General features: G+C 43.8%; 1 protein-coding gene across 5 annotated transcripts in view; it reads left to right on the forward strand.

The window, feature by feature from the left end:
• The first annotated feature begins 547 nt into the window (after nucleotides 1–547).
• TSHZ2 (teashirt zinc finger homeobox 2) overlaps nucleotides 548–16,745 on the forward strand; it is a 204,195-nt gene continuing 187,997 nt past the window's right edge. For all 5 annotated transcript variants that reach the window (XM_058422741.1, XM_040080272.1, XM_040080273.1 and 2 more), the window contains exon 1: nucleotides 548–741. In XM_058422741.1, coding sequence (XP_058278724.1) covers nucleotides 702–741 — 40 coding nt within the window. In that variant the 5' untranslated portion in view covers nucleotides 548–701. The remainder of the gene's footprint in view (nucleotides 742–16,745) is intronic.

The following is a 16,745-nucleotide window of genomic DNA, read 5'->3' on the forward strand; positions in this document are numbered from 1 at the left end:
GTGCGCGCGTGTGCGCGCGTGTGAGCGCGGATCCCACATTTCCTCCCATCCCGAGCCTCCCTGTCCGCTCCCACATCACTCACTGCCTGGCATCTGACAGCACGGAACCTGCGGCGCTCCGCGCACACGCACGCACACACACACACACACACACACACCGCGCACACCCGGGCACCGCTCCGCCATACGGCTCTGCCAGGAGGAGGAGGAGGACAGGACAGGGAAGGGAGGAAGCAGCCAGCCCCACAGTCTCTCCAGAGCTGCCTTTTTAATATATACAGATCTATTTTGTTATTTATTTATTGCCGTTCTCCGGCGCTGTGGGCGCCTTTCATTCGCCTCCGAGCTTGGATGTTTGAATCAAAGCAAAGCAAGTGTTGCAACAGTTAAAAAAAAAAAAAAAAAAAAAAAAAGAAAAAGAAAAAAAAAAAAGGAAAGGAAAAAAAAAAAACCTACCAAAAAAAAAAAAAAAAAAAGAAAAAAGGAGAGAGAGAGAGGGAGAGAGAAAGAAAAAGAAACCTAGATCTCTAAAATAAAATAAAAAACCAAACAGGTTCCTATCAGTGAAGTGGAAAGGAGGGGGGCAGGGGAGGCTTGAGGGGGGTGCTGGGGAAGCAGCTGAGAGGCAGAGGAACACGGCTCAGGAGCGTCTCAGGGCTCTCGGATCTGGGGACAGAAGTGAGATTGGAGAAAGTAGAGCGATGCCAAGGAGGAAACAGCAAGCACCCAAACGGGCTGCAGGTAAGGAGAAGCCATCCACTTACACAGCCTCTGTCTCTCCACTCCTTCCACTCCTACCCCCCATCTTTATTATTATTTAGGGTCACCCTTGCTTTTCCGGGCTGGATCTTTATTTATTTATCCCCCCTCCCCCTCCCTTTCCCTCTGTGAGTCCGTGGAGCCAGTTCCAGTCCTTATTGCCAAGATTTTGCTCAGCCACGGGCTGCCCCTCGCCCTCCGCCGCTGCCCCCGGCTCGCCGCCGCCGCTCCCCGCTGCCGCTGCCCTGCCCAAAAACTTTTCCCCCCAACTTTCTTCCCTCGGCGCCCCTTCTCCCCCTGCCCCTTCCCCTGCCCGAACCGAAAGCAGTCAGGCTTCCCTTTGCTTCTCGCTTTAGGATAGATCTATTATTTTTATTTATTTTTTTTTCTCCCCCTTTCTGGTTTCCCCCCCTCCCGGCGGCTTTCGCTTTGGATCCGTGTGTTTCGCGAAGTGGGTCGGGGTGTTTAATCTTTTATTTCGCCGTATTTCTGGTGCCAGTTCTGGCCGGGTGTGTGTGTGTGTGAGCGCTGTGTGTGCCTGAAATAGTACAGGGACTCTCTCTGCTGATGAACCCGGTGGGGAAGTTCAGCCTTTGATCATCAGTGGTGAAAATTGCAACAGGAAATAAAATGAAACGTTCTGACTGTTAGAAGACAATCCACATTTTCAAATCAAATCCTTCTTTTGTTTCGTAGCCGAGTTTATATATTTGCCCATGCCAAGTGATTTTGCAATTTATTACTTTATTTTTTTTTTTTTTTAGATGAAGAAAATAGTTTGCAACTTTGGAAGTGTTTTGTTTGTCGTTGTAGGGTGTTCTTTTTCTTTTGGGGGCCAAGAAAAAGAAACAGACGAGTGGGTCTGTATAGTAAATATTTTCAAAGAGTTTTTTTTCAAGCTCCTTAAGTGCCTTTTTTTATTTTTTTATTTTTTTTAATAGTGTGGTGGGGTTTTGTTTCTGGGAAGCGCAATATGGAAGTTCATTTTTCTTCTGCCAGACCCACCCACTGAAAAATCAGCTTTCCAGTTGATTGCCAGCTTTGATTTGACATTTGATTGATCACCTGTCATCTTGCTGCCTTTGATCTATTCATTCTTGATATATATCAATAAATCACTCACCATGGTAACCCAAGTGCCAATGACGTAAGGCTTGCCCTCTAGATTCTCTTAGCCAGACATGCACAATTATTATCTTGTTTGGCTTTTAATGTAGGCGGGTTTTTTTTTCCCCTTCTTTTTCCCCTTTGTGTCCTTCCTCGGATTAGTTCTTTAAAGAAAACTCATATTTGATGTCTTTACTTTAAAATTTTCCCCTCGCCCTTGTAATATCTCCTGGGTGTAGCACGGCGAATGTGGGACAAAATGCACGGGCAAGTTTAGTGGCACGCTTGAATAAACTTTGCGAAGTAGTGCTTGGGATCCACGCAGGGGGAAATGTCACCCCAGCGAAACTGGGACGCGCAGAACTTTTATCAACTCACAGCTTTGGCTGCATTTCTTTGGGTGCAGGACAATGGGCTGCAGGCAGGAGCTTTTGGGACATGCCCAGTGCATGCACCTATGCAGGTTGGGATTCCTGGCAGGCAAAGATCCCAAATTTATGGTAGTCGTAAATACCAGTTCTGCCAGAAATACACATATTTATGTAAATATATATATGTGTATGTGTTCGGGAGAACTCTGCTATCAGACTCGCTATTATTATTTTCTTTACCGAGAGGTTTGAGCTGAATAAGGCATTCCCCTTTTCAACTTGCAGGATAAATAAATAGCTGTTTTTTCATGGATGCTGATCGGCACGGTGGCAGTGCTAGAACTGCTCCTTTTTCCTCTCTGTCAGGAATACGAGGCTTCATTTTATTTGGGTTTCAAAGCAGAATTTTCACTTGGAATGTGTGTAGTATCTTTTCGTGGTGGGGGCACGGTGTTCTTTTTTAGAAACATAGGACACAGTAAGTAAATTTCTGCGAGCAAAGCCCGTGCTGTTGTTTCCTGGGGTTTCCCTGCTGAGATACAGTAAGAGATGTTTTTATCCAGGATCCGACAGCATTTTTAAGATCCTAATGACAAGGGAGAAACTCGTATGACCACAATTACATCTCTCCTTTCTCATTCTCATTATAAAATGTGCATTGCTCTTCGGTGGTGCATTTCTTTGATTAGATTTCTCCTCAGATCAATGTTGTTTCAGGTGAGCGAAATCCTGCAAATGCAGTCCATTTTCAGCCAGCAGAACTATTTGAAGTAGGTTTATACATTTACAATAGTTCTCCTGCTTTGAAGTTGTATTTGTGTGTTTGTGGGGGGTAGGGGGGAGTTTCAAAGAGCAGACGTGCCTGTTGTGTATAGTTCTTAAAACTGACTTTCATTTTCAGGGATAATACTGAGGTTCTGTTTTGTATGGTAAAAAATACCTCAAAGTGACAGGAGGCAGACTGTGCAATAAGAAATGAATCTCTCATCAGGGCTGATAGCAAAGCTCAGTCCTTTTATTTAAAGGAGTTAATACATTATATATTACTTAATTTTCACTTTTATTTATTTTTAGTTGTACAAGTTCAAAGGTATCAGTTGCACTGCATTTTGTCTTGATGGCAGCAGAGATATTGAAGAGAAGTTTGCAACTTTTTAGTTTCTTCAGATAGCTCACCTCCAAGGGAAGAAAAATGATGAGCCTTATGATTCTGGACATGCCTGCTTTTGTCATTGCTTAAAATTAAATACTATGCACAACTGTAAATAATTACTGCCATGCTCTGACTTTGAAAGCAGGTTTCGAGTTTGATTAATGAATAATGTAAAGGTTAGAGAGAACCAGCGAGTGAATCAGAAGTGAAGTCCTGCTGTTAGATGAAAATCTATCTAGAGAAATATACATGGCAATTTTGTCCTTTTCTATTATTAATTTTAAGCCTTGTATTCCTAAGAAATATATTCCAGGCCATTGTAATGAAGCAAGGGAGTGTAATTGGATAAATGGGGCACTATTTATGTGCGATGATGGGGATTTCTGCTCTCCGATTACACTTTTAGAGCCACTTTATTTCACATCAACACCGAAACGATGTCAAACCCATTTTGATCTTAGCAGGGCCGAACCTTTTCTGAATCATCCTTGCTTTTTGAGAGCGCCGTTTCCAAGTCGATAGTTCTTGAGGCAGAGAGTTGCAGATCTCTCCATCAGTGCCTGCTTTAGGATGGGATGTGCGTTGGCAGTAAACAGCTCGTTTGTGCTGGGGCTTTCACCCAAACGCATCACAAAGGGCTGATTCTGCTCCCGCTCAGGTGCAAATCGAGCATCGCTTCCCTGGAAGCATCCCTGAGTTCCGACTGCTCCTGTGAGCAAGAGGAGGCTCAGGCCCACCAAGTCCTTCATCCTCCAGCAAAACGCAGCCAGGTCTGGGGCAAAAGTCTCCTAACGATCCCATAACAAATGGTAATATATTAACAGAAGGGTGGAAAAAGGGTGGAAGCAGAGCAAAATTGCTATTCAGATTTTATTCCTAGGGGTATGAAATAGCTTTCAAACACAATTTCACTGGATTAAACCCTCCTATCCCCTGCAGCTTGTTTAAATGTGCATATTTTATTTTGTGATCATGCATTGGTAGTTTGCTTTTTTAAAGCCTGCAAAGAGGAATCTGGACTTAACACGCTTTGCGGGTGAAATTTTATGTTTCTTCTTTTCTTTCTCTCTCAGCCCCAACAGACTAGCTAAGAACCAAAGCTGGGGAGAAGTGCAGCAGAAGCAGGTCTCAGGCACATTTATTCTGTTTTTTGGAGCTGTAGAATAGCACAGGTTTGTTTTTGGAGGAGTCCTCATAGAGCAGCAAGCAGAAGACGGTGAGCAGGGAGTAGTTTAAAGCTGCAGCTTGCACCTTAGCAGGAAAGGTTATTTAAGCCAGAATCATATTTAAAAAGCGAAATTCTGCTTGTGCAGAGAGCAGAGCAAATGACCAGCAAGGCTTGCTCTGTATTTCTGTGGCAAAAGGCAGCGAGATATCTCTATAAATGTAACCCGGAGCACTGGGGCTGTTCTGGGATTATTTGTATCCTTTCTATCAGGGGCAATGGCAGCAGATTCCAAGGAAGCAGTGCTGAACGAAACTGTAGAAATGGCAGCACTGTTTTGTTTCAACATCTTCCAGAAAAGCAACTGAACATCAAAACCACCTAAACAGTTCATGCCTCAGAACCCTTCACTTACAGTGCACATCACGATGCTGACAGATGACAAAAAAGCCAAGGTGTTCACAAACAAGAGGAGCCTTTAAATCCCGGTTAATTAAATATATTCCAAAATAGGTACTTTTGCAACTAAAGAGGCACCAAAATTAGTTGCCATCTGCGTTAAATTCTGCAGCCGGCTCCTAAGCCCAAAGCTGCTCGGAAATTTTATTTTCCCGTGTCAGAACTCAGGCCTGAATGGGACGATTTGAAATCGCGTTCATTTCAGTGCCTGTTTCCCTATTTCAGTTTTCCCCTCATTTATCCAAGCCCAGCATATCCCCACTGTCTGAAGAGCGGGGCGCACCCAGAGTTCAGCCCCTGTGACCGGGAAACAAAAGACATTTCCACCAGCAAATGGCACAGCTTTACAGCACTTTTTGAAGCATGTCCCTCGTCAGAAATTCTAGTGCGTGTATGCTCTCCCTCTTCCGTGCTTTCTGAGAAGAGAGCAGTTTTTTTCTCCAAACCGGCAGGGTTTTGGAAATTTCCTCCCAGAGCTTTCTCCTCCTGATTTTTGCTCTCATTATCAGCACCCACCTCAAGGAGCTGCTTCCCCTGGCAGAGGTCCCTGGAGTCCCTCGGTAGCATGGGGCCAGGGTGAGAGCTCTTCTGCCGTCATTTCCCTTCCCATCCCGATGAGGACATCACTCCCAGGGAGCAACTCCAGACTCGTGGAGGAAAAAAAAAAAGCTGTCAGTTGCTGTGGCTGCAATTCCCAACTTAGCAGCAGCAGAGGGAATGGAACTGTACTCTATCAATTACAGTTGGAACCAGAGGCTAAACACTTATTGTGTTAAGCTATTGTGCAGATCTTAAGAGCTCAAATGTAAAAAAAATATCATGTCAGCTGGTGGAGGGGAGAATAAGGCCTGGCTCTTCCCCTGGATGACATATTATTAGCAAAGGCAAAGTAAAATTATTCAAATGCTTTTTAATGTGTCTCAGGTTGAGATGTGTTTAAGGCCACGTTCTGCCTTAAAAAGGGGGGAATCCTACAGACTTTGCTGCTAGATAAGCCTTTGTTTTTCCCTCTTCTCTGCAAAATGAACATATTCCTGGAGTCTTACCTCCAAAGCATGCTCACGCAAGCAGAGAGACATTCTCATTTGTCTCCCAATCTGATACAGGAGCCAAGTGGAACCACATTACACTCCGAGCTGAAATCTTCCATTTCATTCGTGCAAGAGCAGGGGTTTTTCATTACCTGTTTAATTACAATCATTTACATGAGAGTGGGCCCAGTTCAGCAGCTCTTACTCAGCACTTTGCTCCAGTGGGTGATTGGAAGGACTGTCTGTGTGAGACTGTTCAGCTACAGAATCCAATATATATGTTTCTGGAGAAGCATTCTGCCTCTGAAGAGGGACTAGATTCTTCCATTAAGCTTAAAATCCAGGGACAGTTCTGCTGGGAACTTCTGTTCCTAACGCTTGCAAGCTATTCTTTCCTGAAGGCTGCATGACTGAGATATTCTGTTTGCTCAGCAACTTCCCTCCCCAACCACGTTTCCATGCTCCGTGTTAATTACTGAGCACCAGTTCTGGGTTCCAGGAGATGAGGTGGGCTTTTAATAAAACCTTTTTAAAGCCACGGTGTTCATGTTGTGCGCAGGGGCGGCAGCTCTCGAGAAAATGCCTGAAAATGGGGTTGCAAATCCAAAGCCTGAAGGTTCCATGTGCTTTTAGGGGCTAAAAGCAGTTATTTCTCATTAAGGTGGCTTCTCACTTGAGGCTGTTGGCACAGAGTAATTTTTACTGTGTTATAATAACGGCTTCTGCAACTCAGAAGTACCTTGACAGCAAACCGTGTATTTTTTAAGGTTTCAAGGAGAAAGGCATCACAGAAGCACAGTGTTTCCCATTAGATTTACACATCCCTCTTTAACTGTGGCTGGCTGTTCATCCATTACCTTGTGAGCTTTCTCAGGCAAAAAAATAAAGAAGTGGAAAAACTGGTCTTCTGATCTAAGTGTTGCATTAAGTGTTTCATTTAGAAAAATGAAGGGAATCTTTGTTTCCCTAAAAGAAATGTTTTCCCCCATTTGCCCTAGGAAAAAAAGAAAGGCACAATAGCTTCAAAATGACAGGATCTGATTGTGAAAAATGCAGAGTTTCTAACGTGCAGTGCCTGATGGTCCCAAGTACTGGTAAAATTCCACTGTTAAATAGAACAAACAGTCCTAAATGTCTGAGGAACGGATCCTTTTCAGGCATGCACACATCCATACCTGCAAGGAGGGGAGGAAAGTGCCTGTCTGGGAGAGGGATGCGCCTGGAGAGCCTGGGTGTTCAGAGCAGTTTTTGATTACTGCACCAATATTTGCCCAAATGTTAGAACCGTGCTGTTAGGAGTGGTGCCCCCTGAAAATCCTTTGTTAAGGTTTATTTTTTTTAAACCTCCAGCTCCCGGAGCCTGATGATGATTATGCAAGTGTCCAATATGCATTTTAAAAGGAAATTTATTTACAACTGCTTGCTCTGGAGAGGATCTTGAAAACAAGCAGGCTAGAAGTTCTTATGCAGAAGAAAAATGCCTTGATTCTCAAAGTGACTGTTTTTAACTTCCCATCATTTCCAGCCAGTCTCACGATTTTTGAGGTTGTGTTTCGTGCTTTTTGTATCAACAAGGTTGGCAGTATTGCTTTTGCCTGATTCTGGTGATGAACTGGTGTGTGTGTGTCTGGGTGTGTAATTATAGACATACACACACGTAAGATCAGTAAACAAAATGCTGCACATAATGATGGAGTGGAGCTGTGTGAATTGGAGCTCTGGCTTTGTATTGCCTTAAACAAAACAGTTCTGAGAGCCCAGACCATCGGTTCTTGAGGAGTGACTTTCAATTGAAGTTTCCTGGAGATTGTTTTTAGTGGCAATTAAATCTAGAAAGTTAATAGGCAGTAACTGCTCTTTATAGGATAAATACTACGAGGAATGCACAGCCTACCTTTTTCCCAGATATAATCAGGCTGAACTTTATTGAAAAAAAAATTTACAACTAGCAACATTAATGCTGTATTTTTATTGTATTAATGCAAATGAGATGCTGACTCCGTCCTTTCATCTCCATGGCTTGTATCTATTAGGGCTCTATCTTTTTCCTTTCTGTGTCTTTTCTCCCTGTGTTCTGTAAACTGCTTTCCTCTAATGATGCTGAGGCTCATTAAAGTTACTCCCAATGCTAAAGAGGCTCTGGGAAACATCCTGAGCTCTGCGTGGCTGCGGAACTGCCGAATATATGGGGAAAACTAATCCGGATCAAGCCTTGCATTCCCGTTTCGGGAAACCTTTAAAATCGATGGGTGAAACAGGAAGAAAAAGCTAACAGGAAGGACTGTGTGCTGCAAAGAACAGGTCATTTTTAACCACAGCCCTACCTGACAAAGATAAAAAACAATAAAGTTTTGAGGAGCTCGCTGGCTCTTCCTGCATCTCTCTCAAAAGACTCATTTAATTGAAAAGCCTGTTGTGCTTGTTTTTATGCATGTAAAACAGAAAAGGGGCAATTTTGCACAGGGCCTAATATTCCAGCACAATATAATTGGAACTCTTCCTGCCTGCTTTTTAAGTCTCTCTGTTCATATAAAATTAAGACCCACTTATGCTAAATTGTAGTAAATCTCATTCAATATTGCTTTCATAACTTAAAAAAGGCTGTTACATATTCCCAAAGCAACTCCGCTGAAGTGATATTGGGTCTGTTTATGTGGAATCGGTGCAGAATTTCTATTGAAAAAAGGAGCAGCTTACAGTTCTTGTTTTTAATGAAAATAATTAAATTCTCTAGAATACCTTGGTAGCTCAGATTTTTTTTCCCCTAGCAAAACTGTGCCTAGAGGAGATCGGAATGAAAATCTGCACATTGGTGCAGTTTGGAGTGTGCAGTCAACAACCTTATTTCTATCGCTCACCCCACACTTGGACAGAAGTAATTTCTATTTTTCATAGAAAGATTTTACTCGGAATTTTCCACATATAAATAAATTTCTGTGTGAATTGCACAGCGAATCACCAGCACGATTTATAAGGTCTGCAATTTTCTTTGTACATATAGGAAGAGCTCGTTTGCTTCCCGCAGGGTAAGTGGGCTTCACAGGAAAGCGCTGGGTCTTTTATGATTTTATGTTTTGTATCGAAGAAACATAACCCTGTGCCAGCTGCTGTATTGGCCTACCGAAATTATTTTCTTATGTTTTTTTCAGCCATGTCATAACATACATAAGCACAGTACCAGTAGCATTGAATTAACACGTGGAAGGAGGAAGATGCTAAGTAGCTATATTGATCATCTGTAGCATTAAATGCTAAAAATATTAAAAGCTTTCCAGTGCTTTTGATGAGCTGCGTGGATCCTGCTCGTATTTGTGTCCTTTGTTAGGCAGTGGAGCAATATTTCTTCACACTTAGCACCTTTCTTCCATGGATTTCTTGCTGATACTCCTCAGGATAACCCCAGTGGTGTGGAATATTTCCTGGCAAATTGAACCCGGGAGGTTTTACCTGATTTGCTCAAGGTCAAACAGCGTTTGCTCCCAATTCCCTGCTCGTGGTACTAGATCACATTTCTACCATCAGAGCATTTCCAGGAGGGAAATCTGGGCTGGAAGCTCCCTGGCCTGTGCTGGGGGAGAAGAGGGAACAGCCCAGCTGGGACCCTGGGGAAGGTGGAAATGCAGTTTCAGCCCTCCCATGCAATTCCCTGTGGTGATGGAAGAGGCACTTTGGTCATGGCCAGGGGCTCCCAAAAATGTGAGGGCTCATGGCTTGAGAAAGCAGAACTCTGTCAATTCTAACAAGCCAAGATAACTTGACTAGGCAAAAGTTTTAGACAGAATAATCAACTGGTTTACATTCCAATTTTTGGTCAGTGGTAAGTTTCAGGACCAGAGAATTTGCCTCCCATTAACTTTTCTTCCCATAAACTGTTCTGCATGTCTTTGGCAGAGCTGGATGTGACTGTCTATAAAGCATTGCCCTGAGAAATATGTAAAACCTGGTGTATTTGCAGCTGAACAGGCCATACACATTTTCCTCCACCCAGACTGCCAGCGGTGGTTGGAATTCTCTGGTGATAGAGCTTGAGGCTCTGCTTCCAGCCCTAGGGGTCTAAATCCTTATGTGGGCAGCTGAAAAGAGACCTAAATTTTCAAAAGCCTTTAGCACCAGGTTCCCATGGACCTCCCTCAGCTCCCTCTCTTGTGTAAACTGGAATTGGGCCATGATCAAGGGCACTTTTACGTTGTTTCCCTAGATTGGAGATGTATGTATTGCCTATAGAAGAAATATGGTGCAGGTAATAGCCTCTGGATTCATTAAGGATTGTTTATGTTTATTTTCACACCATATTACCTTTCAGCAATGGTCGTTTCAGCCATTATATTGACAGGAACTCCGAATAAATCTTAGGTAATAAAGGGCTGATCTGCCTTACCTGGGAGACCACCTGCTGCCCTCTCGACCAGAGGTGCTGAATCACCAGGTAGGGCTTTCTTCTCCAGAGCTGGGGACTTGGGAAGCTCTCCCATGGCTCCTTTCCATGTGGAAATTAATGCTTGCCTCTGTTTCTGAATAGTAGGCTATTAGACTTCGTATGCAAATTCCCAGGATGGGAATTTGTCTCTCGTTGATAATTGATATAATAATATATATTTTTAGTGGTCCAGAGTCCTTGAGTTCGAGCCTTGTATACGTAATTTATGTTTATTTCTTACTGTTATTAACTGTAATTTAGTTGTTGGCGCCTCTCATTGCCTTAGATTGAAGGGAGTGTCTCTCCCCATTGCCCCTCCATAAACAATGCCCTCTCAGGGTTCCTTCTCCTGTATCCTTGCCCAGACATTTCCTAGCCTGTCAAATACTGTCATTTTATTCCTTACAGATCATTCCCAGTACGTCTCCTGTTGCACACACAAATAAGGAACAAATGCAATCAGGATGCATCATCGTTTAGCATAACAAATAAAAGCCGATCTGTGCAGATTTGCCTTAAAGTGTCTCTTAATATGTATTGTCAAAATGTCTGAGGATGTCTCTTACTCATAAGCGTTTAATTATTTGTGACAATTAAACTAATATTCAGAGCAGGGAAAAAAAATTAGGGGATTAAATATTTTCTCTTGTCAAAAGCTAACAAAACATCACCTGGCAGAGCAAACCCTTTAAATTCTGTGTTTCAAGCAGGCCTTAGAAAAGAAAAAGCTCCAGAACAAAATTGCAGGGCCTGGATTTGATATGGAATTTGAGGAAACTGTATTTTTAAAAACCAGACCAAAATTTAAGGGCATATCATTAAAGCATATATCAGTAATGAGCAGCTGAATACTTGATGATTAAAAAAGAGTTTCTATCAATTTTTAAGTCAGTGCTAAAATTTATGGCCAAAGGCTGCTCTGACTGAATCAGAGACTCAGACCTGGGATTTTTAGCCTCACCTGGTTATTGTTTCACTCGTGCATGAGAAAAAACAGCTCAAATATGACAGCACAAGTCATTAGCCTTTACTGTGTTTGGAATTATGGATGTATTGTTTTTTTTTTTTTTTTGTCTGATGAGCTTTTTCTCCATCTGGGTTGTTCAGACTGGAGAGGCAGGGTGCTGTGGATGGGGCAGGGCAAGCAGCCGGGACTGGTGCCCAGGGCTCAGCATCTTCACCTGCCTGGCAGGCCTTGAATGTGGTCAAAGTTCAGATGTGTGATATTAAGAAGGGGGGAAAAAAATAGGGAAAATCTTGAAAAGAACAGAAAACCAGCATGGTCCATGAGAGCAGTGTTGTGTGGATGTGGGAATGCTGGAGACCCCCGGGCCCGGCTGCAATAACTTCTGTATTATGGGCTCAACAGTTCTTACAGTACAGATTGTTTGGGGTTTCCTGCTGAGAAATTTGATTTCTACTGGTTCTAATGTTTCCAGTTCTGAGCTGCACGAAGCAACCATTTCCATTATTAAAATCTGTGTTTTCTTTCTTAAAACGTTCTTCCTGTAATTTAGGGTAGGATGCTATTTGGCAAAAAATTAGAAGATGCTCATCAGGGTTTATTTCAAAGCTGTGGGACCACTGAGCTTTCTGGCAGTGACATGAACATTTTTCAGAGACATCTTCTGCTTTCCCTGAGAAAATCCACCCAAATTTGTCTGACTTATAAAGCCTAAAAGTTGCTGTTGCCAAAGAATTTTTAGAAGGTGACACAGCATTCTCCAACGTGCCATCCCCACCACACATGCTCTGTTCTTGGTTTCTCTTTTGCAATTGCATTCCCTTTAAAACGTTTGAGCTGGGGATAAGTAGGACAGTGACTGCAGGGGCAGCGATGGGTCCAAGCAGCCAAAGGAGAATGAAGAAAAGGTTTTGTTTGTGTTTAGCTGGAGCCCAGGCCTTGAGGGAGGAAGCAGAGAAATTTAGGGAGCAGAACGTGGACAAGGAGGGGCAGAGAATATAAAATGATCAGATAGCCACAGAAAACAAGTGTGCAAGGCTTCATTGCCTGGTGGGTGTAGAGCACCATAGTGACCACGAGCTTGTGCTGGGAGCACATCCGGCATATCCTGCCCCGATCAGCCCTGGATGGGAACCAGAGTGGCTCCCAGTTGGCTTTCCCAAAGCCTGAACTCCTCCACACCTCACAGAGAGAAAGGATGTGTGCGGGAAATCCACATTCCCACTGGGGCACAAATCCTGCCAGGCCGTGCCGAGCTGGCAGCGCCAGGCCTGAGGGGCCGCCGTGGCTCGGTAGGCCCGGCGCGCATGAGGCGGGACCTTCTTCTGTGGGGAAAAAGTCAAAAAATCCCCTTAAAATTGGCCAGAGCCATGTCAGTTGGATGATGGTGATGAGATCCCATCCACAGGCACAGTGCAGGCAGCTCAGGAAAGGCGCAGAACCCAATGGAAAGGAGGAAAATTCCGATTCCTGGTGCGGGAACCGGGAGAAGATGGTGCCAGGCAGGCGCAGGGCTGCCCTTGGATGGCAATGCCAACAGGAGTGTGGAAGAGCTCAGGCAGCACATGGAGAGGTTGGCGACCCCCTAGAGGATGTGTGACGATGGTGTGTTTGGTGTATTGGATATATTTAGTGTATTTGGGAGGTGCCGGTGTGTGGGACAGGGCGGTTGGTCAGTGGTGGCGCCAGGCCTGGCATGGCCGGGGTGGGTCGGGCTGAACGGGGTGTGGGCACCGGGGCAGTGAGGGAGCTGTGGTACAAAAACACCTCGGAGACAGCACAAAGAGCCCTGCCAGGAGTTTCAACCACAGATATCTGTGTTCAGATAAAAGGCTTGTTAGTCTGAGAGCTCCTCTCCTGCCTCGACATGCCCATAGTGGAGGGCTGGTCCCTGGGTCGCTGTGTGGGTACCTGCCCTGGGCCCCTGGGGCTCTCACTTCGGTTTTACTCAGAGCCAGGGGTTTATTTTATTTTATTTCATTTTGTTTGCTGCCCCGTGGGAGTTTTTTCCTATAAATCTGATCTTTCTATCTGAAAGTCAGCAACAAAACTCAAATCAGGCTCAGCAGAGCAGGTTGCCTTCAGGTTATTGCACTGGTTTGTGTCACTTCCAGCATTTATGTATTAAATAAGTAAAATCCTGAGAATGTTAATCTAGAAAACAGTCATCCCTGCGTTACTCTTTTGCTTTTTCGGTGAACTTATTAAAGATTTTACAAACTTGTGATTTGGGTTAAACAAATGTAAATCATGTGGAGAAAGAGTTGCGAGAAGGCAGAGGAATGTTATGATGCCATCAACATCTGGGTTTCCATTTGTTTGGATTAGGGACATTTTACCTTAATCATTCCCAAACATGTCTGCTAAAATCCCTTCTTTCATTTTTTATCACCGATGAGGTACAGCCAGGCAGAGTTTCAATTTGTGTGTGTGTGTTAGGGTAAAAGTGCTGAAATTTGTTGTTGCAGTGAGTATACGAACAGTCCCATTTTTACATTAGGTCTCCTGCTTTATAATTGTTTGGAAGCATTTTGATTCAGTTAAAATGCACTATTTCCAATATACAAAGTATGAGCAGGGGAACAAGGGAGCGATTACGAGTTTCTCCAAGGAAATAAGCATCTCTTAGCCATCATCCTGCAACTGGGAAAGTTCTAATGCATGACATCTCTGCAATGTAACCTAATAATATTTTTTTTTTAACAGTGATGTAATGGGGAGAGTGACCTGGACTTTGTAAAAGTTCCCCTACTTACTTCAGATTCCCAAGGGCAATGTAACATTCTAGACAGTGTTTTATATGCCCTGATTAAAATGTAACATATTTTTGCATTTCCTGTGCAGTGACCTGTTAGTGCTCATAGACAGAACACTTAAAGAACAGTTATGAGGAGACATTTCCAAATGTGCCTAATATGGGCGAGATTTTATAACATTCTTATTTCATTTGAAATTGCAGCTACAGCAGGAACCATTCAGACGGTGCATTGATTTAACTTTTTAATCCACTGTTTTGCTGCGTCAAGTAAAATAAATGTTTGTTTTTAGCTCCCTTTTTTTTTGCATTGCTAAAACTCCTAACTACTTGCTTTAAGCTTGGGATTCTAAAGGGAGCTACATTATCTGAGATTTAAAGCTCGCTTTTTGTAGCTGCTTTCTCACAACTCCCCCAAGAAAAAAAAAATAAATACAAAAGTACAACTTTAGCAAAAAGGACTTTTATATCTCTATCAATTATAGAAACACCAGCTGCAGTAGATTACAAACGTGTTTGGCTGATTGTGATGTTGTGTGGGGAAAGCTGTCACAAGGAGCTGGATGCTGTTCTCCCCGGCAGCTCCGGGACGTCGCTCAGCTCCCCGGGCTCAGCGGAGCTGCTGTCAGAGCTGGGGTGGGCAGGAGCAGGAGCCTGCCCGGGCGCTGCCGGGCTGCCACAGCCAGCTCTGGATGGAGCACACGTCCTGGCATCGGGAGAAAGGGTGGAATGTGGGCACGAGTGTCGCCGTGTGTCACTGTGTGCGTGTGCTGCTCTGAGAGCTGGGGAAAACCGCACAGAGGCAGACCTGGGCCAGCAGCCTCTGGGGACAGCTGCTCCACTCATTGCTCTTCTTTATCTTTTACATCCAAGAGATTTACTTTTGCTTTCTTGAAGAGGAAAGTGAGGGGCAAAAGCACCACAGTTTAAAAATTGTTTGACCATCCCCTAAAGGTAAAGTAGCTGGAAGTCATGGATAAAAGAATTACAATATCAAGACAGCAATGCAAGATGGGCAGTTTAGGATATTTGGTGCTGTTGAGCTCAGGAGAAAATTAATGTCTCAACGTGTGTGCAGGTCATTATCACTCCACTAAAACCTGGCTACAAGGGTAGCAGCCCAAGGACTCTCAGTTGGTTGTGCCTTGGTTACTGTGTCATTTATCTTCCTGTGCTTTGGGTCACTCTGGGAGGACGTGGTTGGGCCCTGGTTTATTTAAACAAAGAGAATCTGACATAGGAAAGTTCCGTGTATACTTTACAGTGAAAATGCAATTTTCTATTTTCATTTAATCCCAGGAATGTTGGCATTTTCCAGGCTGTCAAACAAATGAGTGCACTGGAGGACAGTTAGATGTGTCTGTCTAGTTCATCTATCTAATCTACCTCATTTCTAATGTGCCCATCACCATGGTGTCTAAGCAGAAAGTATCTGCCTTGCTTTTGCTTTTTGTCTTTATTGGCTGTGGTAACCTAATTGAGTCCTAAGAGCTTTCGGATTCATCTGCAAAAATAATAACAAAAACATTATCAGAATAATGATTCATATTTGTACTCTTACTCAGAATTTCCCTTTCTCTTCTGAGTGTATTTGGTTAGTGGATTACTGTTGTTTTATCTACAAGAGGTTATGCTTTAGGGGTGTATTAAATTGGAATTTTACTTGAGTCAGCAATGAGTCAAAACTTCATTCGGCTACTAAAGTGAATTCACTCATATCTTCTAACTTCCTTCTGCTTTTCTCTGCAGAAGTTTACTTTATTTACTCAGCCACCCAGCTTAGCATCTGCATCTGTTCTCTGACCCCTTGTCAAATAAACCATAGGTAAAGGTAATAAAAAACAACAGAAATCGTGGCTTCAAAAATGTTATCTTCCTTTGGAAGCCCTGGTTTCTGTTACATTTAACTACTTCTCCCTGTGCCAATTAGCTAAAAAGGCATGGTAAGACTGAAGCGGGAGGTTTTTCAGGAGCAGAGGCCTTGCTGGGGGGAGATACAGTGCTGCTGCTGATTTGCTGCGTCTGTGCACGTGGGCACCACGAGCTGCCTGGGCACGTGGGGAGAAGGTGCTGCAAGGGCCCGTGGTGTGCAGCCACCGTGCGTCACTCGCTGGTCACACTTCCTTTAGAAACCTGGCTGCTGTGGCATCAGCATGGCTGTGTGCCACCTTCTGCTTTTAAAAGTGGGTCCCGAGGAATGATGAGGCCACAGCAGTCAGTAAACTGGTATTGGAGAGGCTGAACAACCAGCATGGAGCTCACTGAGGGAAAGAGTTCACTGAAAACGCTGCAAACTCTCAGCTCTAATTGAATTTGATCTCAGCTGTACAGTTACATGCAGCCCCTTCTCTACTCCTCCCCTACATCTATGGAAATCGTCTTTATAAAGCTGCCCCTCAAAGTTAATTTCATTGAGAGCCAGACGTTTCATACAGTGACAGTGATTTCTAATCCCATCTGGACTGGCAGATCGCAGATTCCCAGCCCGTGGCCTCAGCCTGGAACACGAGTTCACACAAACACAGTAAAACCATTGCTCTGGCCCTTCAGTTTGTCCTGGAGTG

This window comes from Hirundo rustica, chromosome 16 (genome assembly GCF_015227805.2).
Source record: "Hirundo rustica isolate bHirRus1 chromosome 16, bHirRus1.pri.v3, whole genome shotgun sequence".
Lineage (NCBI taxonomy): Eukaryota > Metazoa > Chordata > Aves > Passeriformes > Hirundinidae > Hirundo > Hirundo rustica.